The sequence below is a fragment of the Chelonia mydas genome, chromosome 14 (assembly GCF_015237465.2).
Source record: "Chelonia mydas isolate rCheMyd1 chromosome 14, rCheMyd1.pri.v2, whole genome shotgun sequence".
Classification (NCBI taxonomy): Eukaryota; Metazoa; Chordata; order Testudines; family Cheloniidae; genus Chelonia; species Chelonia mydas.
In genome coordinates, this window is record NC_051254.2 from 14,205,746 (window position 1) to 14,230,617 (window position 24,872).

The window sequence follows — 24,872 nt, forward strand, 5'->3', positions numbered from 1 at the left end:
GCTGCTTGCAGGACCAAGTGAACCTAGACCAACCCTGACAGTGTTTGTCTAACCTGTTCTTAACCTCCAGTGATGGGGATTGATTCCACAACCTCCCTTGATGCCTATTCCAGAGTTTAACCACCCCTTGCTGCAGATTAAACCCATTACTTCTTGTCCCACCCTCAGTGGACATGGAGAACAACTGATCCCAGTCCTCTTCAGAATAGCCCTTAATGTATTTAAAGACTTATCCGATCTCCCTCCCACCCAGTCTTCTTTTCTCAAGGCTAAACATGCCCAATTTTTAACCTTTCCTCATAGGACAGGTTTTCTAAAGCTTTTGTCATGTAGCCCCTTCCCTGAGGTGTAGCTCAAGCCTCCTCCATGGCACTTGCTACTTGGAGCGGCAAGCATCTGCAAGGTTAATTCTGCCCAGAGTCAGTAAAAACAATTCCACATGGCACCAACCCACAAAGGGAACACTGCTACAGAGCTCCACCCTGTTTAGAGCACAGGGAGGAGGTGAGTGAGTCTTCAGTCCTCCATCCACAGCAAGTGAGAAACATCTCCAGCTTGTCTCCTATCCTTCCACATACACACTGCAGAAGAATTACCTTGCAACCACCATTCCACTATGAATGCAGAGCCCCATCTGCCTCACCCCACCCTCCTATATTACTGACACTTGAATAGCTAATAATAAAAATAATCTCATTTAGCGCTTTTCATCCAATCTCAAAATGCTTTGCAATCTTAATGTATTTATGCTCAACACCCGTGTAAGGCAGGGCAGTTCTGTTATCCCCATTGTACAGATGCGGAACTGAGGCACAGAGACACCAAGTGACTTGCCCAAGGTCACACAAGAAGTCTGCGGGACAGCAGCGATATGAACGTGGGCCTCCCACCGCTTAGGCCAGTGCGCTAATCACTGAACCATCCTTCCCCTTCGCATGTGATTGACTCAGGTACTTAGTTGTAAGTGGAGAATGGACAGAGATATCTGGGGAGAGCTAAGGTTGGTTGTGGATCCTTACCCTCAAATGTCCAGGCTTTCAAAGGTTTATGATCCCAATGGTCTAATAACGGTATTTTAAAATTGATTAATACTCCCTACTTTAATGGTATCTTAAAGGGATTTTTAAAACGTGGGAATTAACTGAGTCTGAGATGGCTACTGTTGTGTGGGAGGTGAAAAGGGGAGGAGTAAGAAACCAGGCCACTGAACCTCATGGCAGGTGAGCTCCCTTTGAAGTGCAGCGCTGCACTCTGAACAGTTGAACGCACGAAGAAAGCGGGAGATGAAAGCAGAAGCGGACAGGGCATCATTTCAGACAGGGAGGCAGCCGCCCCGCCCACAGGAAAATCTTGTGATCATCTCTCCTAGGCTGGCCACCTAATTCAGCAGGAGAGCTGAGTCTCAGAGCAGACAAAGTAGAGACAGAGAAGGCTAATGAGCCACTTGCTCTTTCAGGCCAGGCATCACCACTTCATCAAATGTAGGTGGTCACTCAGCCCTAGCAATTCTCTACTGCACTTGCGGTACTTCTTAGGAGTCACAGTACTGGCTTCACAGCGCCACCTAATGGACAGACTGTAATTGGGAAATGAAGTTTACTGGAGACATTTCATTGCCCTGGTCCCTGAAGACAGAGAGAAAGAGCAGAGTGAAGACAAGGGGAAAGGAAGCCAGCTCTCCATCCTGAAATGAATTAACTCGGTCATGGACAGATGACATGCAGCCAGCTGTGGAATGGGCAGTTCAGAGGAACTGCAAACATGAGATGAATTGACATAATCTTCAATAAAAGTCCTTCATCTGCCTGAGATATTAAAACCTAGATCTTGACCTCTTGCACATCCTTAATGGTCCTATGGCACTTCCTGGAGGGCATTAGCCCCAGGCCTGGGCCAAATTCCTATCTAAGTAATAGCATTCTACCTACCTAAAATCCCCCTCAGTTATTTGTCCCTTCCTAAAACCTGGCATGGAGCCCTGCTGGTACAGAACTGACTATTGCAACCCATCCTACAGGCAAGTGTGTGCTCCCCGTATCATGTACACAGCCAGCACAGTGCTTTGGGATTAACATCCAAGGTGAACTCTGTAGACATGAACTAAGCATTTACCACCACCCACTACAAGCAAGCAAGGTCTGGCCCATCACATCATGTTGCAGGCAAATACATCACTCACAATGCATTTCAATTGTTTCCTCTATTGTTATGTTCCCGTATGCCCAGCACCAAAGCAGGACAGAGAGCAATTTCATTACCTTCTAGTCAACAGCCTTGCCAAAAAAAGCTTAATCACTTTTCCAAATCCAGAATCCATGTAATCTCCAGATCAGAGTTTAACATTAGAAATGCATCATCCTTACGACATAACAGGAGTCACGTCACACAAACAGCTGTTCAACAAGCTTTATTGCTAATTTGCATACATGTTTCCAGCAGTCATCACATTTCCTGAGTTTCTTAATGAGTTTGCAAATGAGATTTAAAAAGAGATGAGGCCCAGATCTGTCTTGTCTAAAATTGGACAAACGCTGAGCATGGAAATACAATCTGGAACCTCCCAGCAGACAGGTGTCCACATTGCAACAAAACAGCACCACAAATGATAAATTTTAGCAGAGACACCAAGAGTTGCATGAGGACAGTGATTTAACTCCCCTAACACCCGAGGCCTGGTCTACAGGAGACACATTTACAAGAGGGCTCTGCTGATATCATAAAAAAACGGATCTGAACAGTTTACATGTGACATAAATGGAGTCTCAGCCATTCAAGTAGCCCCTACAGGTCAAGGAGAAAGCACATTAGCAGAGCAGAGAGGAAGTCTGCACTGACACTGTCCACGCTATACTTCTTCTGTAGTGAAACAGAGGATATTAGTCTCTAGGGGCTCTCTGTCTAGCAGTAAAACCTGGAATCATTTAAAACATGATAGATTTGGTCAAAGAGGAAAAGGGGAGCGTTTAATAATCTTTAAAACATACAGACTACATAAAAAAGCAGAAAGGCCAAGAGGTTGCTGCTAGTCGCAATCAGGGCAGGCTGCACCTCTGAAATACTAATGCACAGATGATTTTGGATATTCTGGGACAAGTCAATTATATATTTACTAATTGCCCCCCCACCCCCAGGTTAAAAAAATAAAATAACCTAAGCCTGGTCTAGGTTTCCATCATTAAGTGTTACTGAGCAGATGAGGACTCTCCAGGATTTATTGACACGGACTGCATAGTAAAGTTGGCAGACAGACAGCGGATGAGAAGCAGTGCCCTGCATTTGCACAGCTCTTCGGCTAGCTGCAGTCCTAGGCTGGCCAGCCAGCCCTAAAATTAATGCAGACAGAGATTAAGAGGTTGGACTCTTAAAAATGTAGCTCCAACTTCACCTTCCTCTTCCTGAAAGGGCTTAGTTATAGGTGATTTAAAGAGAGAAAATAACTTGCTCAGACTCTGACACAGGTTACAAGAAAATAAAGCCATTTGGCTTCAGGCTTTTGGTGTGAACGGAAAGGTGACTGTCACTCATTTTCTCTCACTGGCTTTAAAGGCGCAGTAAAATTTCTTTGGAACTAGCAGAGGAGAGCAGCGAGCCAGGGCCTCTCACCCTAAGCGGCACCCGGTCCAACTAAGCGGTTAATGCCCAAGTGACTCCAACTACAGAGAGCTCCCAGATGACTGCAGTGACCCCCTATAGGGCTGACACAGGCAGGGAAAGTAGCTGGAGTCAAGACTGTAGGCTGTAAAGACCTGGAGTCAGTCAATAGCACATGGCCTTGTGTAAACTCATGTCAGCTTTGAGAATCCAGAGTCAGTTCCAGCTCACTACTGGACACCTCCACAGGCCCCTGGAGCCACCCACCTTCTCCCATGCATCCAAGAACAGCAATCAGTTCTGACTGTGCCAATCCTCCATGGCAGGCACAGCCAGCAGCGAATGGGACTTGCTGAGGAGATGCAGGGGATACATGGTGGATCTGTCAATTTCTCGCACCCAGAGGGCTGTGAATAGGCATCTTCAGTGACCAATCAACTGCAGCATCTCCCGAGGATCCACTAGCTTCTCCCGAGGTTTGCCAGCCAGCTTGCCTCTTGCCACTTCAGCAGCATCTATCTTCTCCCAGTCTGAGAAGGTAACTGGATGGACCCCTGGTGTTATAACAAAAGAGAAAGCATAGGTCCATCTATCCCAAATGAACAAGAATGAAACATGTAAGCAAACAGAAGAGCCAGAACCTTGCAAACACAGGCACCTTCAAAACTCAGCAGCACAAAGACAGTTATAAGACAGGCTCCAGAGATCCAGTCAAATCTGACTAGTCAGACACTTGCAAGCCATAACACCATTCAGCGCAGCCCTCGCCCAGCGGAAACTGCCTTGGTTCACTTAAAACGTCTTGAACTGTTGGAGGGAAGCACACTTGAACCGAAAGTCTTTAAATACAGCAGCAGTAAATGACCCTCTGGGGTGTTTTAATCTGTCCCCAAATGTGCCTGGAAGGATTGCTATGAAAGCCATTCAACATCAATAGCCGCGCTGTTTATGCAACTGACAATGACACTTTACCCAAGGACTGTGCTGATTTTAAATGGCCCTTGCCTAGCACCTGTGCGTGGCCCTGCAATGACTTTTAAACCTTAAAAATTACATTTAAATTAGGAGAATTGCAGTCCCCCACCTGTGGGGTTGGTTTTTTTAAGTAATAAAAAGCGGGTTGGGACACATCGTTTTACACACTCTGCTTCCATAAATACCATGAGGAAATCACTGACACACGATAGAGGCTAAGAGTTAAGTATGATTCAAACAGAGATTAAACAGTTGTATGAAGAATAAAAACAGTTTACAGTTACATTAGACAAGATACAAAAATTAAAGGACAGAAGCCCTCATGCTTCAGGGCATAAGTCAATAATAAATCAGAGTGTTAGGAAGAAAATTTCTCTCCAGATAGACAGTTATGGAATAGCCTACTAGGGGATTACTTGCACAATCTGGTGTTTGCTACTACAAGATACACGGTACTGAATTAAGATGACTGGCCTGAACTGGTGTGATCATTCCTATAAGTGCAACAGGGCTCAAGGAGAAATCTGTCATAGGAAAGACTCTGAGAACAGGCCGCCTCCTGGGATGAACAACAGGGTAGAAATTTCTCTCTAAATCACTGACTTAAATATGGATTAGATTCGTAGAAAGCGGGAGCTATATTTGAGGACTGTTGGGTATCATCTATGCAATGAGTTTGATGATCTCAGACCATAGAGGATTTGTATTCACACCAAAAAAATCTACCAGCACAACCGGCATCCTTGCTGGTCACCTCAGCAGGGCTTAGCAGCCCATGGAAAGAACTCCTCTCGCATTCTTGGAGGTGGTTCTTCCGGTTTAGGACTGAAGCTTTATGGAAGGTGCAGCATTGGTGGGGAGCTCATGCTGTCCTTGAACAGACCAGTGGGTAACAGAATCTCAGACCCAGGACTGTCACCTTTCTCCGCAATATATTCACTGTAACCACTTATAAGCTTCGTATACAAGGTTCCACATTATGTTAACAATAAGCAGAAGTGCTCAAAATAGCACTCCTGAGGTGCGCTGCAAGCACCCAACTTGGTCTCTCCGTATTCTGCACCATTAGGCAGTCCATCTTATTCTTGCTTCAGTGAGGGTTGTAAATTGTAATTAAAATGCATCATATAATTTTCACACTATTTTTTAAATTTAAAAAAGACTGTTCCTGGCAAAAAGCAAAGGGGATAGAGAGACTTGAGAAATGCTTCAGATGTCTAATCAGCAAGTGAAGTCTAACTCAGACGTTACAAAAACGAATGCTAAGAGGAGTGGGTGGAATTTAAACATGGGTAGCATCCATACAAATGAAAGCACCAGGAATAGAGAGCACACGGTGCAAGCTTTGTCCACTCAGCCTTGCCCATGCAATTAAATCCTGACGCTCAGTACTGTGACCTTATTACTGCACGCGTCCCGTGCAGACTGACAGTTAGACCAGCGTGTGGCATTTGTTCTCTCCCTCTCTCCCACCGCCCCCCAAAGAGACGAGGGGAAGAGAAATGTCCACTACAGACTGAGACAAGATCAAACCCTTTTCCTTAGTCAAATTAGAGCCCATGCTCCAGATTTCAGGAGACAGTTCATTAACCCATTGTCTCAGCCTAGAACTTTTGCCTGAGTTTGCTGGAAGGAGGTTGGCTGGCTCACACATCTATGTTCATGGCTACAGATGCTCACACACAAGGACTTGTGTATGCACGTTCACAGACCTCGACTATGCAGGATGCTCCTCACGGACTTGAAGCCTTCCTTGGAGTTTGAAAGCTTCAGCAACCCCGACTGGAGATCTTCTAGCACGGACTGGGCTGTGTCAAAGCTATCGTTCATGGTGGTGATAATCACCCCTGTGGGTCCCCTCTTCACCCAGCCACTGCAGTACAGACCTGTAACAACATGTTACTCAAAGTCTGACATGTTCTGACGCAATCCCCAGCACACACGTAGGGATAGAGACCCAAACTCCCCAAACACAGCTGTCTCTTCAGCTTGAAGGGACTCCAAGAGTTAGATATAGATCTACATTTCCTTATCCACTGTAGTTTCACCCCCACGTCCTCTCAGATGTAGCTGGCCAACGTTAACAACAGCTGACACCAGGATACGTCACACTCAGATCACTACCAAGCTCATTGTAGCATCTGCTCAGTGGGTTATATTAGGGAAGTATCTACCCTCCTCCCAGCAGAGAGTGCATCCTCCCAACCGTGCTGTCCTCCCCACTGTAGAGCTGCTAGGGGAGTCTCTAGTGACTCAAAAATGTTACCCCTAAGCAGCCATTGCAGGCTGCCATCTCTCCTTAATAAACTAATAACAATTACAGCATGCTTTTGGGTCATGTGTACATCTGAGCTCTTAATGTTTCAAGATGCAGGACAGGTCTTTAAAACTGTAACCGCTGGATTTTTTGTAAGGACACAAAATGGCCCAGCTCCTACAATACTTGACACGCCAATGGCAATTTCTGTCAGAGGATGTTACAGTGCTTTCCAGATGCTGGTGAATTATGCCTCACCACACTCCTTTAAAGCGGGCATTACACCACTTTTATGAATGGGGACACTCAGGCACAGAACTGAACTGCCCAAGGAGGGGTCACACAGGAAGCCTATGAGCTAGACAGGGATGGAACTCAGGTTTCCCAGACCTGTTCTTTACACAAGCCCATACTCTCCCATTCACTCCTATCCACACAAACCTCATAGCCACTGACCCTTCAAACTTCCTATAGGCATGTTCCCCTCCACCCCACCCACACTCATAAGCTGTTACCCGAACACTACACACAAGGAAACCTCAACCCTGAGCGTTAATACTAACCTGGTGCCCCTTGAACCCTGCCCAGGCTGTTGGGGATGATCCCCAGTTTGGGGTCAAATGGTACTGAAGCGTCAAGTGGGAGGCTCCGGTAGCCAATGCTGCTGAGGATCAACCCACATTCAAGCTCCTCCACTTCTCCAGTGGGGACAGCTCTGGCAGACTCGCCTGAACCCTACATAACCCAGGGAGGGAGAGGGAAGAAAGAAAAGAGTTAAAGAGCCTGTAATGCAAATGCAGTTGAGAGTCTTATCGCCCAAGAGAAACAGCAACATCTCCCTTCTACCTCCTGGATTCACTAGCAATCCCGTTACTGGATATTAGTAGGCCGAGTTATTGGAGTGTTCTCCCATTGCAACTATCAATACCAAGGGACAGAAAGTTTCCTTTGTATCAGAAACAGCTCCTGGAGGAGACCTAGGGCTGACTTCCCAAGAATCTGTCATTCCAGCTGCTAAGATGGCAGGCAGTTCTGCTGGTTCTAATTAGACCAGGAGTATCAAGCTGTCTTTAGATTAACGCAGAAGGGCTCCCCAGAGATCTCCAGATCCAAGTGGATGCAACAGACTTTTACTCATCTCCCAGCAACACAGAACCAAGCCTGGGGAGGGCAAATCCTTTAGAAAGAGAGAACTTTGAGTCCATACTTCCAGCCTGGTGACGGCCATTCGGATGCCTCTTGCTTGCTTCCCATCAGCAGTGGGCAGTACCTCCAGCGGGCTGCACCGGAATTTCAAGCCCCACTCTTTGGTTGCTGATGCCCAACGACTGGCCTCTCTCTCACCAGGTTTCTCCAGGGCTGATTTGACCATCAGCTCGGTCAGACGCTTCCTGGGTCTGGGAACATCTAAAATTTAAAAGAGCAAGGCAGGAGCATAAGGAACCCTGAACAGAGGTCTGCCAGTCTCTAAAGGGGGACCACGCAAGGAGGAGAGTCTGGACCAATGTACAGTTAATGCTAAAGAATTACATCCAGTCAGCATCTGCAAGCCTCTAAACCATGAATAAGGCAGATTGCTGCTGTGCCAGGCACAGCAGCACAGTTGGGACTTTGGAACAGCTTTGTCAAAAGCCGCAATCTCTGAATTCAACAGTTTGAGAAGAAAGTCCAAGGGCACCTTAGAACCCAACTCTCCTTCCAGTTTAGCTTGGAACATGGGCTTTCAGACCTGGATTTTCCTTCACTGAAAGTCACACATTGACCCTGCCCTTCATGATCCATCTCCCCATCACCCCCAACAGTCCATTTAATGCTGTTACAAGCCTGAGCAGACAAACTACACTGGAACGTGCTGCACGTAAGAGCTGGGTGTCCATTTCCTCTAGACACACGTGGCGTTGCAGCTCTCTTGCTGCTAGCCATCCTTGAATACTCGCCACCAGGGCTACCCTGCTACTGTTTCAGCCTGTTGACCTTCTGGTCACTGTGGCTTAGCCAGGTGGAACTCATGTGCTAGTCAATCAGGGCATTGCAAGGCTTTTTCCATAGCCTTATGGTCTAGCAAGCGAGTGGGGGCAAAGGGGAAGAAATTAGCTCTCTCATTACAGCCCAATAGACCATAACAACTGCATCCACTCAGGTGCCAACACAGAGTAAGGCAGAAATCAGAGACTGGTTTCCAAGATGCCAGGGCAATGAGGAGAGGGTAAAGTTGTCCACTGGTTTTGTTTAGTTTAGCAACAGGATTGGAAAGTAGGGTAAGGCCCCCTGGCCTCATCCTTCATCTCCGAGAGCTGCCCCGGACAGAACCCATGGGTATTCACCCCACCATGGAAATCTCACCATCCAACCTGCGTTGTGCTGGGCAGACTTTCCTCACCTTTAATAACATCACCAAGGCCTGTAAAATCAGCGGGGTCCAGGAGAGGTCTGGTACCGGGCAGGTTTATCATCTCCCGCAACTCCTGGGAACGTCAGACAGGAAGACGTGATGCCTCACTGTGCCGTGTGTAGATGAGGCAGAGAAGCCATAAGAACAGCACAGATCCAAAAGAGAAGCCATTTCCACCAGACAGGCGGCACAGGCCAGCAACTCCTGATTTATAGATAGGAGGCCGAGTTCAGCATGTGGGCACAGTAACCAGGATGCCGGCATTCAGGCATTCACGTGCCTTCTTGTAAACTTTTGAAGCCACAATCAGTGGATTCAACACCTCATGTTGAATTAACTAGACCCACAGAAGGTGGGCTTCGGGTTAGATTTACAGTCACAGCAAATCCTATTACATTACAGTACCCTTAAGCTCAAACAAGCATATTTTACCTTTATGGTGAAAGCTACCTGGAGGGGCCCCCTCCTCCCAACAAGCCACACACGCTTGACCTTACTGCAGGCTATGGCTGCCAAGGAGCCTTCAGTTATATCAGTCTTCTGCAAGACAAAGATGTGACAATGAAGGTGGGAGAGATAGGAAGGCACAGCGCAGGAAGTTGAAAACAACAGGGCATCTGCTTGCGCAGACAAAGCCACCTCCCTTTCCAGGGGTGGTTTTCACAGCTAACGCCTTAACACAGCACTCACTGAAAATACTGTCTGCAATCCTTACACAGTTAACAGGGTAACACCTTACTGAGCAGCCTCACGGGAAATCTCCCTTCTTTAAAAGCCTTTTAAGAGGATGATAAAAAAAAAAAAACTAAACAAAACACACACAACCCCAAACCAGTCAGCCATTTAAAGCTTGGGGCCAACAGGGCAAGGATCCTCACCTTTCTAACCTCCTCTGCTGTAGGGATTCACACAGGGGCATTTGGCGACTTGCCCCTTTACCCTTCCCTACAATGGAAGGAACTCCTCTATTGACTTAGACCAGGGGTGGGCAAACTTTTTGGCCTGAGGGCCACATCGGGGTTCCGAAACTGTTTGGAGGGCCACGTAGGGAAGCCTGTGCCTCCCCAAACAGCCTGGCCCCTTCCCCCTTTCTGCCCCCTCCCACTTCCCGCCCTCTGACTGCCCCCTCAGAACCCCCGACCCATCCAACCCCCACTGCTCCCTGTCCCTTGACTGCCCCGACCCCTATCCACACCCCCGCCCCCGACAGGCCCCGTGGGACTCCCACACCTATCCAACCACCCCCTGCTCCCTGTCGCGTCTGCCCCCCGGGACCCCCCTCCCCCTTATCGAACCCCCCCACTCCTTGCCCCCTTACCATGCCGCTCAGAGCGGCAGGACGGGCAGCCACATTGCCCGGCCGGAGCCGGCCACGCCACCGCACTGCCCAGCAGGAGCTTGCAGCCCTGCTGCCCAGAGCACTGGCAGCACAGCAAGCTGAGGCTGCGGGGGAGGGGGGGACAGCAAGGGAGGGGCCAGGGGCCAGCCTCCCCAGCCAGGAGTTCAAGGGCCAGGCAGGACAGTCCCGCAGGCTGGATGTGGCCCATGGGCCATAGTTTGCCCACCTCTGACTTAGACGGTGATGGGATCTATACCAGCATCACTGAAAACGTGGCTTAGGGTTGTAGAATAAAATGCTTAGCGAATTGAGACGGGCAGTTCTGCTCAGGAGGGCAGACTAATTAGAGATTCCAGCTGGACAGTACCTCAAAGGGTTCCGGATCTGATTTGCTCAGTTCAGAAGTCAAAATATGTTTTTTTCCTAACCATCAGCATCACAAGCTAGACAATGTGAAAAGCCCAGCAGGGCTCTTTTCTGCCTCTTTCTTCCCCTTCCGATAAAGATTCTGCAAACAGACCTCATGGACGTTTTTACTGATGATGCCCGAGGTGCAACAAACTTCCAGACTCACTTGCTTGTAGCAGGATTAGCTCCACAGAGATAAAAGCAGGGAAGAACCTACATTCAGCACAAAAAAGGACCAAATCTGACCAAGGCACAAAGTCGGCTTTGGGAAAGTTGCACTTCATAGACAAGTGCCATGTCCCCCTTGTGCCGGGGCTGAGTACCGCCTCTGGTCCCAAAGACCACATCATTTGAAGCACAGCTCCCACTTCCCAATCAGTGTAGCTATGTACGGCCTCTAAAAATTGGCAAAGTCCCAAGCTTTTTTAAATTTAGTCATGAATGTTGGAGGGAGTAGTTGAGTTTCAATCAGCCTCTTTTCAGTTCCGGAGGGACAGAAAGCTCTGGGAGGCCCTTGCTGCTAACATCTGGGGCAGCAGCTGTACGCAGCAGCTGCTGCCAACAAGCTTCCAGCTATCAAACTGGGAGCATGGTAGGGAAAAGATCTACGAGGCTGGAGAGCAGGCACATCGGGTGCTGCTGAGGCTGTTGCTACCACTAAGAGCCTGGGAAGCAGAGATGCGTGGGGAAGAGGCACACCCTTTCCAAAAGAGAGAAACAGGCTAAACTTCTGACCCCCCAGCAGCTCCAGCTGGGGGCAGGCTGCAGTTCCCTCTTTGTCACTTGCAAGGAGAAAGCGCCAGAGCCTCATTCATTGCCTTTAAAAAACTGACAGAGTTTGAGGTTGTGAGAGACAAAGTAAAGTGATGATCTCCACACCAGGAAGGGCCATGAGTGCTACAGGAGAGGCCAGCTGGCTCTGGGAGAATCCCAGCCCGATTTTTGCATTCCCTAGCTCTCAGGTATGTAAGGAGAACGTTTCACACTGGGGAAAGCTCTAAAGCATTGTAGACTGGATTGGAGCATGGTGTTTTCCTTGTCTTTTTTTAAGAGCACCAAATATGCTTTTTCCACCAGCCCAGCCGCTGGTGCCATCAGCTGGATCCTAATGCTGAGTCCATGACTCCCCCAATCACTCCCATAGCAACGCTTGGATACTACAAACCTAGGACTACAACTCCCTTGCAGGGAAGAGCTGGAGGGGAAGCAGGCTGTGAGGGAGAAAGGCTCTGCTTGAAAACAAAACCCACAGAGGAGTCTACATGTGGTTGTTTTAATCAGCTATTTTGTCTGGGTTTCCCTCTTACATCAAACCCTAATGAATTTGAAGTTGAATTCTGGCCCTTCATGCAAACTCTGCACCTTGCGTTCTATATTTTACAGCACCTCCCTCAACTCACCCTGAGTATATCGAGTGGAGACAGCAGAACTCGGGCAACATCCAGAGCCACATTCCCCTGCCCCATGACCACGGCTGTCTCGCTGCTTAGGTCGGGCTTCAGCTGTGTGGAGAGAGAGATCTGAATAGTACATTCAACACCCGGTCGATCTTGGCACCGTCACCACACTTAAGGCTGGTTCTCGCCATCCCCTCCTTGTTACAAAGGCAGAAGTTTCTTCTGCCTCCTGTTTCACTCTAGCTGCCATTCTAACCCAGATAAAGGGGCCCAGGTAGGCCGAACAGTCACTCCCTCAGATGCAGTTGCCTGGTGTGGCTTTGTCACAATGGCTAGTTTGCAACACATTCAGTTATTTCCCCAGCCTGCATCTCTTTCAGTGTACCCTGGGCCCCCACTCCTGTAGATCTCCTGGATTCCATCTCTCACAGGGAAGCTCTAAGAGTCTACTATTTTGAGAAGCCAGCTTAATCCCCCCAGCCCTAAAAGTGTCCCTTTTGGGCTTCCCTATGTCCTTTCCAAGAAGTGCTGGCAATCTATAGAGCTGGCTAATCCTCTCACTGACATGAAAATTGTTCACATTTTTAACATCGGAGGAGGATTTAATTTTGTGTCTGCTAATCTTTTTCGATTGCAAGCCTTTCGGACAGGCACTAATCCAGAGTTGGATGACTGAATACAGATGCACGGAGAGCGCAGTCTCCGAGAGGAAAAAACAAACCCTTACATCTCTGTTCTCAGGCAGTCCATTGTACCAGCCCACAAATGCTCTTGCTGAATAAACCCCTGAGAGGTTCTCCCCTGGGATTCCAAGGATCCGGTTATCCTCAGCACCATAGCTCTGCAGAGACAGAAGCAACATTCCCATAGTCATACACATGCCACTGCATGCAGGTATAAATATCACACGCCATGCAAATCTCCAGCCCCATGAACACAATACAGAGGAGCCATTGCTCAGCGATTGTATCTCTTGGATACTGTACCGCTGCCAATCACCGTAATATCCAGGCACCTCCTGGGGTAGTAGATCAGCACAGCAAAGACCCTAGTGAGTTTTGTGGAATTACCGGCTCTTCTCAGCTTGCAGGAAGCCCTGCTCATCACACTAGTCTAGCCATGCTGGATTATGTCAGACACAGAGGTGTGATGAGGGAGAGTGGTGTTTTCAAGCTGCTTTTTTAGGGTAAGAGCAACATGAACCTGGAGAAATGGTAACTGTGCATCTCCTCCTCTGGGACCCACCTCTCACTCCCCAAATAGCCATAAAGCCTGTCGCTTTTTAGACGAGCAGCTATTTTCTCCAGCGTCTCGGCAGGAAGGAGAACTATGGCGGACTATGCCACAGACACACACACTCCCCAGGGCACCGGACTCAGAATGATAGTTCCAGTCAGGAGGGGAGTTTCTTGCCATTCTGCAGTGGAAAACAAGGAACAGACATTTCCCTCCTACTAGCTCAGCCATTCCTCTATGGGACAGGATAGGATACAGTCCGCCACAGAGGTGAACTGTCCGCAGATCAGCAACACGCTATGGGATGTGCACGTCAGGCTGAATGGCTACAGGAAATATTCACCGGCACAGCTACTCAGAGATTGAAACACCCTCTTCTCTCACTGAAACAGAGCGAATTTCATCCCCCACCACCTCAGATCTGACACTGTTCACTTCATGCTCAGGAGAAAGGGCAGTTCATTGGTTAGAACACTAATCCGTGACTGGCGAGGTGGGGATTCAGTTCCCTGCTCTACCTCAGACCTCCTCTGTGACCTTGGGCAAGTCACTTAGCCTCTCTGTGCCTTGGTTTCCCACCAGCCCTGCCCTGCCAGACAGGGGTGTTGTAAAGATAAATCATGAGGAGCTAAGACACTACAGTGATGGAGAACATATAAATACCTAAGAGAGGTAGATTCCCTCTCCCTTAAAAACTAAACTTGACAGGAAGGGCTAAACTGTGGGGGAATCCAACAGACTCAATACCCCAAAACTCGGTAGGAAGGAGTGAAGCACGCTGGATCTGATCGCGACGCCACCCCAGTCCTTTCCCCACTAGACACACAGACCATTAACCCACCAGCACCACTGCGTGATAAGCCCGCTGCAGCTCCTTCACCGTCATGTCCTTCCCAATAGTGACATTCCCATAATAGGAACAGCGATCGGAATGCGCCGTCTGCGTAAACGTGTTGATTACATTCTGTTGGGTCAAAAGAACTTTTAAAGGGTGTGAATTTAACAGCCACACAGCACATCCCACAAAGCACAGCAGCATGGTCTGGGGATGTATAGGTCCGCAACGCCCCCACGTGGCCTTGAAGCGAGAGGTCAGTGTCTCTCTCTCTAATTCATGCTGGCTGTTCCAGGACGCGTAGCTCTTATCTGACAAAGGCTTGAATATTTCGTTTTAAAGTAAACAGTTACCCACAGCTTGGCACCACGTCAGTCAGATCTGTCGAAAGGAAGCGATAAACGGCAAAAAAAATAGGAACAAAAAAAAAGATCCAATCACTGCTAGTGCGAGTTTGCCCCTTGGAAGAAACACTTGGCTGGAAGTTTTGCTAACTTGAATTTTGCCCCTTGAACAGCCCTCACCAGCATCAAGAGGAACAACTCAAAGTTCCAGCTGTTCTTGTTCCGTGCTACTGAACAATCCCAGCACGGACCTTCTGCCACAGATATCCTTGCCTGACACTCCCAGCTTTTAATATGAAAGCTCTTTCTTGAAATGAGACTGTGCAGCAATTTATTCTTACGTGCACCTCCCCCCATTTCCAAACTTTTCCCCTCACTTTAGTCACCAATGTCTCTGCTTCCTAGTACCTTTGTCCATTCAGCAAACACCACTTCTGTCCTTGGAATGCCTGACAGACCTAGTCTGGCAACAGAAAACAGGCCCCACTACAGAGAGAGAATCCCCTACAAACAAGAATTGCACCCCAACACTGGCACTTCTTATACCTCTCTTGAGAGGACCTATGACTCGTCTCAGCTCACAATGGTGTAAGCGGACCACCACATCCAGTTCACAACTCTTGGACAAAGCTACCGACACGGACTCTCCATTTCCACCACCCCTCGGACGATGGGAAAGCCAGTACTAACTTTGACTTCAGGGTGGTCTGGTGCCACTCCAAAACGAACAAGGCCGAAGGGAACTGGCAGCTTCTCATAAATATCCACCTGGGCCAGTCTGTGGTGCTAGAGAAGAGGAGAAAGTTCACAGTTACAATGTAAGCAGCCAAGAGAGAAAAAAAGCACACAACCTAAGTGGCTAACAACAGGGGCCCAACATCAACCTCCTGCTGTGGAAACTGGCTGCACATCAAGAGACACTGATCTTTCTGAATCTGCAGGCACAGTAAAAAATTCAGGAGAGCGCTCTGGCATCTCAGAAAAAAGAAGGAGAGTCGTCCTGGGAGTCTGTAGTTCAGTGGCGCCCAGCGAAACTCCCTGAACACTGAGATCATCATGCAGGGAAGGAAGGCAAGATATGGCCTATCCTCTGTGTCCCTACAGTCTTTATCAAGGGTCTGCTTTTACTTCTCAATGCACAGATCACAGAACATCTGGCAAATCCAGCTGGGGCAAGAACATACACGTCACCGCAGCTGTATTTTAGTTTAATTTTGGTTGTAAGGTGTTGCATTCAGATAGCAAGGGAGAGCATACAATGGTGACAAAAACCCCTTTGATTACATAAGAATAGCTGCCATAACACCACTCACATTTTCAAGACAACCACCTAAATAAAAAGTAAATTAATGTGCACAGAGTGCTGGCATAGAATAAAGGAAATTAGGCCAGCCAGTCTATTCCCATCCTCGTTTAAAAAAAGAGTATGTGGGCACCAGATACAAAATATTGCACATTTCTAGTATATTTCAGGCTTGTAAGCAAAACTCTCCTGTGTTCTGCTAAACCACACTGTCAGGTTGGGATACTGTGGATTTTGCCAGCCTGCCCCAATAGAAAGACGAAAGGAATTATTTAAAGAAACTTAACAGGGGCATCTATCTTCTAACCTGAGGATTCATTAACTTGCACCAATAGATTATGGCTGGTTTGGTTTTTGTGCAATAACTATTTTATCTTAGGACATGCCCACTAGTGAAAGGAATATGAGATGTTGCAAAACATTGCCAGCAGAGATCCATGTCTGACCAGCCCATCATGCAGAATTTGGCACTGGGTATTTAAGCAATTGCTGCAGAAGTACACTGGGTGAAAGATGCCCCAGATTTCACCCCTTTGGCCCCCCAACAGCAGTTAACAATGTCGGCCAAGATCCTAAAATCTTACTGCCGATTATACACATTTTAGGTTTGTAGCTGGTATGTATTTTAGACACAGTCAGATTTTTTGCTTTAAGTACTTCGTTAGCAGCTAGTATTTTGAGACCTTGTATCTCTCGTGCTATTTGTGGAGATTAAGCCTTGAAATTTGTTCCTGAAGTTGGCTAAAATGCAGAGTATTATACCACAGTATGCTCAAGTGTACTTCAGAGACAGCAAAAAGCAAGTAACCTCACTTGATTAAGCAACTATGGATGTGATTTATCACTAGCAGCACTCGGCAGGTTTTGTAATCTATTCTCATCACCAGACCAATAACTGATCGACTGAGGGTCTGACATTTACTGTTATATGAAATTTGTTTGTTCATTTGTTTGGCTTAGTCAATATGGAGAAGGACCTAAAACAATTCTCCCTGGTTACCTTTATTTATAGATGAATGTTACCAGCATTTTCTGGAATAAAAATTTTAAAAGCCCAGTAGACAGATATTTGTGGTGTATCTTATTACAGAAGCATAGTTTTGTTCCAATATATAGTGACAGCCTTATAGGCTTGATGGGGACAGCCCAACACAGTGCAGTCACCAGGGGAATCGTCCCCTGTATTGTGGGATGTCTACAGCCCACATGCCAGGAAGCAAGATGCTGAATATCTTCTCTTATGTTGAACGGAAGCCAGTTACCTTCAGGAGGTGCTGGGCAGTGTAAAACCCAGCAGGTCCACTCCCCACAATACATATCTGAGGAGCGAGAGCAGCTGTAGAAAGCAGCCTGCTGAAACCTGAGCAAAGAGCACAAAAGCAGAGTCAATGAGCAGAGAAAATACCACCCTTGACACAAATGCCTCAATCCTGCTAGGATTTCCCATGCATACTGGCTGGACCTCAGAACTGGGAGGGGTGCTAAAGGCTTCTAAGAGCTAGTCCTTCTACATTAAGCAAACACAGGACTTAGAACCAATTAAAACGGAGGGATGGAAGTTACCCTTAGGAACACGTATACAAAGGAAAGGAAAGGAAAGCCACCAACAGGAAAACATCAGGGATGTGCCCAGGGATTCTGCTAGGTAACAGACCTTTCCTTTCAAAGGGCATCTTTACTGAAGGGGGGCATAGGATGACTCCCCTTGTGATGATTTCATCTTTAAGTCCCTTTCAGCGCTCCATTCTGCACAGGGGGCTGGATAGTAGGGCTTCCCCTTCCACCACTGACTTTGTTATCAGGTGGGGCTAGGAAGAAACGATCTTGCCGCCCACCACTTGAGATTTTCCTCCTGAGTGACAAGCCCACAAAAGATCTCACTGTCACGGCAATCTAGCGCCTCGCATTCCCCACACCGCAGGCTATTCAGAGAACAGGTCATCAATAAACTTTAATGTGATCCAATTAAATAGCCACCAGAAGGGCTGGAGACAATAGTGATTTCAGTCATAGTCCAGCATGGCCTTGGCAGTCAGCTGAAAAGTACAAAAAGACATTCAAAGCAAAAATGCATTGGGGTCAAATGCCAGGGACTACAATTCCCTGCCAAACCCTGATATTTTCCTTCAGTGCCCTTGACATTTATATCTATTTTAGGAAGCAGTTACCCAGCTCCACTCCCACTGTACCTGTAGAGTCAACTGGACTCTTTTAGAAATGGAGTGTGTCTGGGGAAGGTAGTTAGCCCAAAGGAGTAGGAGTCAGGAGTCCTGGATTACATTCCAGACTCCGACACTGGCTTGCTTTGGGACTTTGCCTCTTGATGCCACTGTTCGCCCACCTGTAAATCAAGTAGAGAAATTCCTGCCTACCTCACAAGGAAACTGGGACTTCCTTAATTAAAATATTAATTAAAGCACTTTGATGACTTCAGAGGAATGGCACAACAGAAGTGCAAGATAGGAACAGAATTTTCTCCTCTGAAAGGAGGAGGGTATATGCTTGCAGGGGTGGCTAATTTTTCATGAATCTACGCCTGGTGAATGGCGGCAGCCAGATGTCCTTGGAGACTGAAATCCTCTCTCTACAAAACAGCTACGGCACATGCAATGGCAATGCAAGTGTCCTCCCTATTCCACCCCGACAAGTTGATTCACCCTGACCTAGGAGGACAGAAAGTAGTTCAGTTTCCATGGTCCATTCAGACTTCAGCTTCTCTGCTGAGACTGCAGACCAGGGTCCCAAGTTACTATCGTCCATATCTCAAAAACCACCATCATGGCGATTTGTTCATTGAGTACTGGACTGAACCAGCTCATTCTGCCAAGGCCTTTCAGCAGTAGTCAGATGGCAACAATTTCGTCACTATTGACCTGAGCTTAAACCACCAATGGGTCTCTGTATCCTACTAACAAACAACCCACCAAGGCACACAGTCCTGTCCAAATGTACATGTATTTAACAAGGAAGGGGGCTCTCACTCTCAAAATGCTAACTGATATGGCGGAGTCTTCCAAACAGGCATCACTACAGAGTACTTTTACTTCTACTCACCCGAGATGTTACTAACATCAGGAAATTGGTGGTTTATTTACAACACTATTTTTTATTGGACAGGGTTACTTTAAAGAATGTGAACCTTTGCACTCAAGTTACAGGACAGGAATCAAAGGAAGAGTTGATCATAGCTTTGAAAGTCATAGTTAAATCTACTCTAACTCCTATTATTTCTATTTTTCATTACATAAAAGTCCCTCAAAACCTCTCTCCATTACCCCTCTCTGGATCTTTGCCATCTCTGCTCTCTTTTTCATAAACGGAGGTAATAAACTGGACCACACAGGATGTATTGTTTCAGACAATATCATTTTTTTAATACGTCTCCTCCCTTCAACAAAACACTGAGCATCTTAGTATTATTGTTTTTAATTAGACAGATACTGAACACAGGACAGATATCTGCACTGAGCTCTCTCACCCCTTACTTCCAAATCTTCTTCTGGAAAAAGTCTTGCAAGTTCAGAGCCCAGCAGCAGAGGAGAAGTTTGAGGTAAGTTTTCTTAACATGCATTGCTGTATATGTATCCAATTGAACTTTATCTGTCCTTACATTAGAGACTAACCAATTTATTTGAGCCACAAGTACTCCTTTTCTTTTTGCGAATACAGACTAACACGGCTGTTACTCTGAAACCTGTCCTTACACTGCTCACTCTCCCCCCATTGTGTCCAAATCCACCTCACAAGTCTGCAGTGGTTTTGGTTGCTTTGTTTTTAATCAGCTAAAACAATTTAATGTCATGAGCAGTCTTGCTAACCACTCCTACATCACCGAGGACCACGTTTCCAGGAGGGATTGTGGCTACTCAACTTGAGACACATGGGGCCCGACTATGGACATGCAAAGCACCCACAACTCCAGCTGAAATCAATAGTTGTTGCGGGTGTTCAGCTCTTCCAAAAAATCAGGCCCAAAGGGGCCTCAAGGGGGGACTCCGCTTTATTAACTCTTTCCGAGAGCAAACAGCTTCAAGGTCACAACTTTATTTGGGGGACAGGATCTGTGTTTTGGCCATTTCAGGGTAGGCCTATTCTGTCCTTCCCTTGGACTATCACTTCCCTGAGTGAAAGCTCAGGCATCCTTGGAATCAGCTCAAGCTCCTTTTGTGAACACAGGCTTCACCTTAGTTACTTCCCGGGCTTCACAACCAGCTGATGTTCTTATGGGTCTGGACATCAAAGTGTCAGGTAGATCTTTTGCCCCTTCTTTCCCCATTTCGATCTCATTGTCACATTGCTTCTTGCATTCCCTCAGCTACATAGCCCCCATTCCCCTGCACTCCTAAATTCTCAAGTCATTCACTCCATAGCTCAGCTCCTACCACAATGATGCTCTCCCAGGCTCCCCAGTCCCTCTATAGCCAGGCTCCCATCTCCCCCCGGGTCCCTCTATAACCAGGCTCCCCAGTCCCTCTATAGCAATGGTTCTGAACCATGGCTTTGCATACCCCTTGGCGTACATAGAGGTCTTCCAAGGGTTACATCAACTGCTCTAGATATTTGCCTAGTTTTACACCAGGCTACATAAAAAAGCACTAGTAAAGTCCATACAACTAAAATTTCATACAGACACTGACTTGTTTACACTGCTCTATAGAGTATAAACTGAAATGTAAGTACAATATTTATATTCCAATTGATTTATTTATAAATATATGGCAAAACTGAGAGTCAGCTATTTTGCAATAATAGTGCGGTGATACTTTTGTATTTTTATGTCTGATTTTGTAACCAGTTGTTGTTAAGTGAGGTGAAACCTGGAGTAACCAAGGCAAATCAGACTCCTGAAAGAGGGACCATAGTTTGGAAGGATTGAGAGCCACTGCCCTACGGCCAGGCTCCCGTGGGGGCCCCCCCCCCACCGGTGCCCTACGGCCGGGCTCCCGTGGGGGGCCCCCCCCCCCACCGGTGCCCTACGGCCGGGCTCCCGTGGGGGGCCCCCCCCCCCCACCGGTGCCCTACGGCCGGGCTCCCGTGGGGGGCCCCCCCCCCCCACCGGTGCCCGACGGCCGGGCTCCCGTGGGGGGCCCCCCCCCCCCCCCGGGGCCCTACGGCCGGGCTCCCGGGGGGGGCCCCCCCCCCCCACCGGTGCCCTACGGCCGGGCTCCCGTGGGGGGCCCCCCCCCCCACCGGTGCCCTACGGCCGGGCTCCCGTGGGGGGCCCCCCCCCCCACCGGTGCCCTACGGCCGGGCTCCCGTGGGGGGCCCCCCCCCCCACCGGTGCCCTACGGCCGGGCTCCCGTGGGGGCCCCCCCCCCCCCACCGGTGCCCTACGGCCGGGCTCCCGTGGGGGCCCCCCCCCCCCCACCGGTGCCCTACGGCCGGGCTCCCGTGGGGGGCCCCCCCCCCCCACCGGTGCCCTACGGCCGGGCTCCCGTGGGGGGCCCCCCCCCCCCCACCGGTGCCCTACGGCCGGGCTCCCGTGGGGGGCCCCCCCCCCCCACCGGTGCCCTACGGCCGGGCTCCCGTGGGGGGCCCCCCCCCCCACCGGTGCCCTACGGCCGGGCTCCCGTGGGGGGCCCCCCCCCCCCCACCGGTGCCCTACGGCCGGGCTCCCGTGGGGGGCCCCCCCCCCCCACCGGTGCCCTACGGCCGGGCTCCCGTGGGGGGCCCCCCCCCCCACCGGTGCCCTACGGCCGGGCTCCCGTGGGGGGCCCCCCCCCCCACCGGTGCCCTACGGCCGGGCTCCCGTGGGGGCCCCCCCCCCCCCCCGGGCCCTACGGCCGGGCCCCCGGGGGGGGCCCCCCCCCCACCGGTGCCCGACGGCCGGGCTCCCGTGGGGGGCCCCCCCCCCCACCGGTGCCCTACGGCCGGGCTCCCGTGGGGGCCCCCCCCCCCACCGGTGCCCTACGGCCGGGCTCCCGTGGGGGCCCCCCCCCCCCACCGGTGCCCTACGGCCGGGCTCCCGTGGGGGGCCCCCCCCCACCGGTGCCCTACGGCCGGGCTCCCGTGGGGGCCCCCCCCACCGGTGCCCTACGGCCGGGCTCCCTGGGGCCCCACCGCCCCCAGTCCCCTACGACCAGGCTCCCTGGGGCCCCGGTTCCCTACGGCCAGGCTCTGTGCCCCTGCTCTCCAGCCCCAGCCCCGGCGCAGCGAGCGGACGGCCCCCTTACCCGTGAGGCGGCGGAGGCGAGACCCCCACTCCCAGCAGACGCGGCCGCAGCTCGAACCCATGCTAAGGGACCGCGCTCGGAGCGCCCCACCCACTGAAGACAAGACACTCTGCCTCTGCCACCACCCCTGCGGCCGGGCAGCAAACCGACTCCACACTGCGTCCGCCTTAGCCAATCAAGTGGCGGAAAGCCCCTTCGATTAGCATAGCTCCGCCCCCACGCGCTCAGGAACATGGCACTAGTGCAATTAGCATAACTACGCCTACCCGGAACACCGCCTGTAGGAGAGGAAGAGCCCTTTCCCAGGCCTGTGTATTCCGTCTCTATGGTTTATCCTCCAGTTCATATAACCAGGTTCGCCCCTAGCCTGGAGTACAGGGTAGAGAGTGCCTGTCCCTGTCTAGGAAGAAACATAGAGACGGGGGCAGTGGGGAGGGCTGGTTTGTTTGGTGGTGGAGTAGGAGCCAGAGGGGTCCCACACATGCTTATTCAAGTGCAAGCTTTCACCATACCCTCCCCCATCCTGATTGTCCCCACACAGCCCCTAAATCCCCAGCCTGGGCACTGTTACTGGGGCTTGGAATCAGGAGACGGAGGTTCTGTCTCTGCCACTGACTTCCTGTTTGACCTTGGGAAAGCCTCCTAACATTTCAAGTGGCTAAAGCAAGATGCAGCACCTCCGGGGTCTGGTCTGTCCACCCCACTCTGAGTGGCACTGCAAGCTCATACTTGTGCCAGATCATAATGTCTTTAGGTTTAGGGGCCCTTTCGTGTCCCCTCCCCTGGCAGCCGTCAATGAGGGAAATTTTTCCTTCAACTGGGACAGGGGGGCTGGTGGGGTTAAAGTGGGACAGACCCACAAATCCTGAGACCATTGGGAGGCATGCTTCTTACCTGATTTTAGACCTGATCCTTCTCCCATTGAAATCAATGGCAATGTCCCAGTGCATTACCAGCATCAATGAGAATGGTGAGTGTTCCATAACTCATAATCAATCTGTTAACTTCTCTGTGTTCCTCTGTTTCCTAGTGGGTACAATGGGGATAACAATATACCTCAGACTCCCAGGGATCAATTCATTAATATTATAAAAGGCTTTGAGATTGTTAGCTCAACAATGCTATAGAAATGCAGAGTCCAGTGATTATTATTACAAAGTCGGCATGCTGATGGTATCACAGGGTTTAGGCCATCAGTGTAGAACATAAGGCTGTTTCTTCAGTAAGGAATATGACTTGTTAGTTGTGATGATATCTTTCCTAAGGACTTTAGTAAGGGTAGATTTTTCCATCTAAGTAATATATATTTTCAGATTGGTCTAAATTGTTATCCTACACAGAGCATATTATAATAATCCTACTTTGAGGTGACAGGCCTGGATCTATGGTAGCAATTTCCTGCTGAGTTACAGATGGTAAAAAACACTCCTGGTCACCACTACTATATGACCATCAATCAGCTGCTGGGGGTCTAATGCCACCCCCAGATTCCAAACACAGCTAATGAATGGTGGGAACACATCATCAATCAAAGGGGGAGAAATCAGCCTTGCCATGTCACTTAGCCTACCAGCATCACCTCAGTCTTATCTGGATTGAGCTTCAGCCAGCTAGCTCTCATAAAGTTGCCCCAATCTCCTCCCGGTGACAGCTGGTGATATTTGAGTTCTCTTTATCTACAGAAAGACAAGTCAGTCCTTTGTGAGGCTACTTTTAACATAAAAAAAGCCTTGAGGCCCAGAATATAGTCCCTTAAAGGTCTGATAGATAAGAACTCCCTCCCACCCAGAGATTGGCTGGCCTTGGTTTGTCTATTTATCTGGCTGGGGCATCGGAATATAGAAGTTTCTGTCTTTTATTACCCGGTGGGACGCCTTTGCATTAAACAGTCTCTTTACATTATCTGCCTCACCACAAAACAGACAACTCCTATTGTCATTTAAACAAAACTCCCACATAAAATATTTTAGAAAGGGATGTGATTTTGAGAGTCACCACTGCTACCCAGCTACATCCACATTCAAGGCCTCGCTGCTGTTTGTGACAGTACACCTTTGTCCCGGTCACTGCTGTCTCTGAAACAGTGCTGAGCAGCGTTACTCCCTGGCTATGCTTGCTGGTTAGCTGTGTTCAGCACCTGTCCAGCTACACCTGCTGCTCACACCCCTTTCCCAGTAACAGGAAAGTTTTGTGGATTCTGAGACCAGAGTTGTATGAAGTGTCATTGTAGCAATGTCAGTTCTAAGACGTTAGAAAGACAAGGTGGGTGAGGTAATATCATTTATTGGACTAGCTTCTGTTGGGGAGACAGACAAGTCTTCTGAGCTACACAGAGCTCTTCTTCAGGTCTGAGAAAGGTACTCCCAGCATCCCAGCAAAATGCAAGGTAGAACAGAACAGATTGTTTAGCACATATTGTAAGGGACCATTCAAGGTAGAGTGGCCTATTAACACCTCTGCAGTCATAGGACAAAAAGAGTGGGTTAGCAGGTTACAGATTGTTGTAATAAGACATATATCTAGTGTCTCTGTTCAACCATGATTTTTAGTGTCTAGCAGAGTTATGAATTTAAGCTCCCAGGACAGAGCACAGGAGAGCATGCTTTGAGGAACAATCAATTT

At 49.2% G+C, this 24,872-nt stretch overlaps 1 protein-coding gene across 3 annotated transcripts; it reads right to left on the reverse strand.

Annotated features, from left to right (window-relative positions):
• Positions 1–2,391: 2,391 nt before the first annotated feature.
• FDXR (ferredoxin reductase) lies at positions 2,392–22,413 on the reverse strand. Of its 3 annotated transcripts, none has more exons than XM_007065030.4 (12): positions 22,251–22,413; positions 17,340–17,437; positions 15,465–15,560; positions 14,437–14,559; positions 13,087–13,200; positions 12,363–12,464; positions 9,648–9,755; positions 9,204–9,288; positions 8,031–8,230; positions 7,387–7,558; positions 6,279–6,452; positions 2,392–4,145 (listed from the first exon to the last, which is right to left on the reverse strand). In XM_007065030.4, the coding sequence occupies exons 1-12, from the start codon at positions 22,309–22,311 to the stop codon at positions 4,015–4,017; spliced, it is 1,464 nt and encodes a 487-aa protein (XP_007065092.2). In that variant the 5' UTR covers positions 22,312–22,413; the 3' UTR covers positions 2,392–4,014. The 3 variants fall into 3 exon arrangements, with proteins under 3 accessions (XP_007065092.2, XP_043383781.1, XP_043383782.1); XM_043527846.1 differs by having other exon boundaries at positions 9,648–9,752; positions 22,251–22,395; XM_043527847.1 differs by lacking the exon at positions 14,437–14,559 and having other exon boundaries at positions 22,251–22,395.
• Positions 22,414–24,872: the final 2,459 nt, after the last annotated feature.